This window comes from Citrus clementina, unplaced genomic scaffold (genome assembly GCF_000493195.1).
Source record: "Citrus clementina cultivar Clemenules unplaced genomic scaffold, Citrus_clementina_v1.0 scaffold_9, whole genome shotgun sequence".
In the NCBI taxonomy this organism is placed as follows: Eukaryota; Viridiplantae; Streptophyta; class Magnoliopsida; order Sapindales; family Rutaceae; genus Citrus; species Citrus x clementina.
In genome coordinates, this window is record NW_006261964.1 from 12,462,599 (window position 1) to 12,468,244 (window position 5,646).

Here is a 5,646-nt window from a genome sequence, read left to right on the forward strand (position 1 = left end):
CACTCTTGATTTTTTATAGATCTTATGTCACCTATATTTTAGTGTTAGTGAATGATTAGGATTTAACTATTTTTTTTAATTTATTAATCACTAATCATATTAACACAATTTACTCAGATGAAGATCAAATCTTGGGGTTGTAGATGTCCTTTTCTCTAATAATAATGGATATTAAATTAATAATATTATCATTTTAATTGTTGTTATTGTTGTTGTTATTATTAACAATAATTATTCTGAATAAAAATAATAATTACAATTATTATAATAAATGACAATAATCAATTATGATCATTTTAATAACTTACAATAATTCATTCTAATTCAAAGATAAAATAAAGACATTAATGACAATTCAACTCATTGTAATTCTAATTCATATGCTAAAAGTAAACAATTTATTCTCAAGCCAATTCCCTATTTCGATTACACATTGGTCAATGCCGCATTTACTTCCTCCACAAAAACAGTACAACCCACAGCCTAGCCTAGCCTAGCCACAATCTCTACAGCCCAGGGATGGCAAATTTTTCTGGACCCGACCCGGACCTGCATAAACTCGGATAATTCGGTCCGGGTTCAACCCGATCCGAATGTATGTAAAATGCGGGATCCGAAAGCATTTTTTAAAACCCGGATATATCTGGATATCCAGAACCCGGACCCGACCTACAGTATTTTATGATTTATTAATTAATTAATTTTTATTATAAAATATAAATATAAAGCAAAAAGTTGCAAAAAGCAAAAACAAAAACGTAGAACAAACCCTAGCCCCACACCAGCCGCCACCCCAATCTTCCTTATCCTCAACTTCAATTCATCATCCATCCATCATCGTCAATTCATCATCAAGAGCAACAACAATTTAAATCATCCTCAACATCAATTTAAATCATCAAGAGTAACAACCAAGCTCTACCACCGTTCGTCATCCATCATCATCAACCAAGGGATCGGAAGGTACCTATCTTCTTTGTGGATGTTGGATCTCAGACTCCGCTTGCTGCTCTCATAGCTGCCGTCTCCTGGACTCGCCAGTGCGTTAGCCGATATCTCAAAGAAACCGCAAACCTCTTTTCATCGGCGCGCTTCGATAATTATTGAAGTTTTCGTTGTTGTGAATAGCCAAATACAAAATTTAAACACATAATATCAATATAATTGTAAACTTTATTATTGATGTAAGTAAATTTAGTTGAGATCTCATAAATTTGTTCTACTGTTTCTGTAAATTCCAAAGAGCCAAAAGTGGCATGCTTCGAGAATTTATCTTCCTCCCTTCACCCAACAATCCGGGCTTAAAATCCGGAATCCGGGGACCCGGACTTTTTCCGGATTGAACCCGCTCCGGACCTGGTTTTTGCCATCTGTAGTACCCCTCACAGTCACCCAAAAAGAAGGGGACACTTCAAACAAGAACCCAATCCAAATGCTATTTAAGATGTAAATTGCAATTGATCAGATTTACTTGAAGATCTTAAGAATGAATAATTTAATTAAGTGGTATAGTCTGGTTAGCCTTCTTCATAAACAATAACGATAAGGGTAAGGGTTCTTCAAGTCATCCATCTAACCTCAAAAGCTGTATGATATTTATTTGGATAAATAATATAATGTTCTTTTCTATGAAACATTTACTTCAACAAAGAATGGTAAGGAATTCCTTCAAGCAAATTCTCAATTATATAACGTACATGTATTGGATCAGCAATAGTTGTTAAAAGTGCTCAGTCAATTGAAGCAGAACCTGTTGCTGGAGTTCGGAGAACTTGTTGCAGAAGTCGTGCTGCGAGACGTTGTGTGATCCCACCCACAACACGACCTCCCAGAATACGTCCCTCAGGTTGTTGAAGCACCTGCTTGGTTAGATTCTGCCGTTAGCAATATGTTTTTCTGTCAATTGTAGTTAATATTGAAGATAAACTTTCAGACAACTTCTTTCTTAGCCTCTTGCTTCCTAGAAAGCTATATGAACAATTTGGGAAAATAAATGTGAAAAGATTGTTAAATTAAATGCAGACTTTCATGCCACAGATACCTCCAGTTGAGAGAGTTCAATCGGAACTTCTACTTCCACAATTACAATCTTAAAAATGTTTGCAGTGAGTATTATACAAATGTTAACATCATAAAATTGTTAAAACTAGTTTCATGTTCAACAGTATCTTCCACTCCAAAACTAGTAGAAAGAATAAAAGAACCGGTATGTTATCAATGATAGTACAAATTCAGTATCACTCATAAACAATAATGGTTCTCACCTGTAATATAGGTTGCAACAAGGTTGGATCGAAATTTTCAGACGATCGTAGAAGCCCCCATATTCTAAAAACCTGATCCCGAAGCTCTATCACTTTTTCTAATTCAGTATCACTCATCAAAAGAGGCCCCCTTCTGCTGCCAGTGAAAACTAGACTACGCATAAAATCAGGCATAGAATTGTAAGTATCAGTAACAGCTCCCAGAACAACAGCCTCAGTTACACGGACAGACTCCTTAATGACTAACGTCCTGAGCTCTTCACCCTCTGGACCCAGTAAAAGCTTCAGAACGGGTTGTAAAGCATCTTTTGCAGAGAAATCTCTATCTTTTCTTCCCTGAACAAGTAGGTTTTCAAGCCTATTCCATCTGCATCAAACCAAGTTAAAGAGTTCTTCAAAAGGACTAACAGCCCCGAATGGAAATGTCACACACCACAAACTCAAAATCTACTAAGTTAATAGTAAATGGTGAATAAAGTACGTGCCTAAATCTCCCATCCTTGAAAAGCAACTCAACAAGAGCATCTCTAAGATATGGATTTGGATCGGTGAGAAGCCTTTTAGCAAAATATGGATATGAAGCAGCCAACACCTTGAAGTTGGGATCAGCATAGAGGGCTAAACCTTCGAGTACTGTCAGTGATCTCAATATTAATGCATAATATGCTGGGACTGCAAGGAAGTTCACAAGCCAAATAACAGAATGCATCAGAATGTAATGTACTCCCATCAATTTTTTTTTTTATAGGAAACAAAGAAAACTTGTATTAAGAAGAAAACATATAAAATGACCAAAGTGTCCACAGGAGGAACTGAATATAATGTACTCTAAAGCAACGATAATATTCCTAAGTTGAAGAAACGAGGTGCGCAATTAATAGATAACATTTCCTCCAATCTCCACTAACCAACATAGACACAAAAATAATAAAAGCTAGGAAATGAATTTATAACTATCAAGAGTTAAGATGATAGATAAAGACAGGATGGAATGATATTAAATATAAACAACAAATAATTATATATCACAAACAAGAAACAATTACATATCACAAGCAACAGAACTGTATGGCTCAGCATGCCCGGTGGGTATTACAGTACAAAAGCATCAGTACACATGCTTACAAAATAGGGCTCAGAATTCAATAACCAAAAAAAAAAAAAAATTAAAAACTCACCATTAAATGGATATTGATATAAAACAGCACCAAGACCATCAACAATTGTTTTGAAATTTAGCTCGCTCACAGAGGAATTAAGTGCATCATCAAAGAAGTTCCGAAGTGCCGGTACAATCGGAGTAACATCAACATCAGGTGACAAGAAGTCTAAAGCATAGTAGTCACGGGCCATAGCTTCATAATCTCGATTAACCATGTGAACAACATGACCGATAATGGCAAATCTTGCCTCTTCTGGGGTCTCACTCATCATTCCAAAATCAAGAAAAGCCAGCTTTCCTTCAGGTGTTGCCAGGAGATTACCAGGATGAGGATCTGCATGAAAATATCCATACTCAAGAAGCTGTCTGAGACTACACTGGATACCCGTGTTCACTAAATCCAAAACCTTCAAACCCTGACTTTCAATGGCAACTTGCTCGTTTAATTTGACTCCTTCAACCCACTCCATGGTTAGTACTTTGCCACTGGTATAATCCCAAAAGATATCAGGGACAAGGACATCCTCTTTATCAGCATACAACTTTTTAAACCTCCTTGCATTTTGTCCCTCCTGCAGGGACTTGCTAAATTAAGATCCAAACTGAAACAAATCTTATGCAAATTACAGCAACTACAGCAATTTCGTTTCAGAACTTTATTGGAGAAAGAATCATGCTGCAATAAAAATATCTACCTTATAAACAACCATCAATATAAGCAGAAACTAACCTGCACATAGTTAAGCTCTTGATAAACTCTGCTTGCAAATTCATCAATAAGGGCAACGACATCAGTGGTAATTATGTCAACATATTTATTGATGAGAAATCCTACACCTCTTATAAGGTAAAAGTCCAGTCCTATGGCTTCTTCAATACAGGGACGTTGAACCTTTACAGCAACAATTTGACCAGAGTACTTAAGCTCAGCTTTATAAACTTGGCCTAAACTGGCAGCGGCAATTGGGGACGGGGAAATGGAAGAGAATATCGAGTTGAGTGTTAATCCCAACTCTCTCTCAATGCAAGAAAAGGCTTCTGCATCCGGGAATGTGGGCAGAGCGTCCTGCTCAGTTGTAACAACAATAAAGGTTCTCAATTTGTCCTTTCACTAGCATTAGCGTTTGCACATTATCAATACAAATAAGTCCACAATAAATTTGTGATATAAATGATTAATAATACCTGAAGTTCAGAGAGCTCCTCGAGATACTCAGGAGGGCAGATGTCCGGTCTGGTGGATAAGCCCTGACCCAATTTCACAAAAGTAGGACCCAATCGTGTAAAGATTCTCCTCAGCTCAGCAGCGCGCTTTCTCTTGTTCTGATCGAGCACTCCATTTCGTTGGTCAATTAATAGTTTTAGAGAAAATGAACCCAAGGCTACCAATATTTGTAGGGTTCTACGCAACAACTGAATCAATATTATTATTAATCAGTTAATTAGAAACAAAAAAAAAATCTTTTTTTTTACGAAAAGGTGAAAAGGTATTATTGATGCTCAGACAACCTGAACAGGCCGTGAACCGTAATTGCGGGCAAGAAGCTCGGGGCTGTATACGGAGGCATTTGCAGCACGTGCCATGGCTCTTGCCTCCGCTTGAAGGTCGTCCGCTCTGTCCCCAACCAAAACTTTTTGTACGGAACCGGAACCGGAGCTTTTCCTTAGCGCTGGTACTGCTCTTGGCCTCGCTTCCACCAGAGCCGCTTTGGCAATTGCTTTAGCTCTTCTTCTAGACCTACATGGCAATAAGCCGAAGGAGTAACCTCCGGCAGAAACAAGACTCATGGCAACGGTTTGGTTTTGTATGCTCCAGACAACCGACGGTCACTGACGGTTGCCTCGTGATTTTCTTTTCTTTTCTTTTTGCTGCTCGGCTCTGGGCCCTGGCTCCCAAATTAAGCCTTGTGATTTTCTTTTCTTTCATTTTTATTGCTCGGCTCTGGGCTCTAGCTCCCAGCCACATTCTAGGAGCGTGACGTAGCGGCAATGTGTGTCCGTCAATGACAAAAATTTATACAATGGCAGGGGCATTAATGTCATTTACCCGACTACCTACCAAAATTTTAATCACTACTTGACACCCATCCGTTTAATTATCGGGTCAGCCTATTTAAAACCGCAAAATAACTCTTTACACCCATAATTTCACAATAACTTTTATTATCAAATTACTCATGCAAGCTGCAACAAAAGGAACAACAAGAATCCATAATATAG

General features: G+C 37.8%; 1 protein-coding gene across 2 annotated transcripts; it reads right to left on the bottom strand.

The window, feature by feature from the left end:
• Nucleotides 1-1,573: 1,573 nt before the first annotated feature.
• Nucleotides 1,574-5,405, bottom strand: LOC18033334 (protein ACTIVITY OF BC1 COMPLEX KINASE 3, chloroplastic). Of its 2 annotated transcripts, none has more exons than XM_006420662.2 (7): nt 4,936-5,405; nt 4,612-4,839; nt 4,157-4,492; nt 3,443-3,998; nt 2,750-2,936; nt 2,265-2,631; nt 1,574-1,859 (listed from the first exon to the last, which is right to left on the bottom strand). In XM_006420662.2, exons 1-7 carry the CDS (start codon nt 5,212-5,214, stop codon nt 1,731-1,733), a joined length of 2,082 nt encoding a protein of 693 aa, XP_006420725.1. In that variant the 5' UTR covers nt 5,215-5,405; the 3' UTR covers nt 1,574-1,730. The 2 variants fall into 2 exon arrangements, with proteins under 2 accessions (XP_006420725.1, XP_024036755.1); XM_024180987.1 differs by lacking the exon at nt 1,574-1,859 and adding an exon at nt 1,875-1,968.
• Nucleotides 5,406-5,646: the final 241 nt, after the last annotated feature.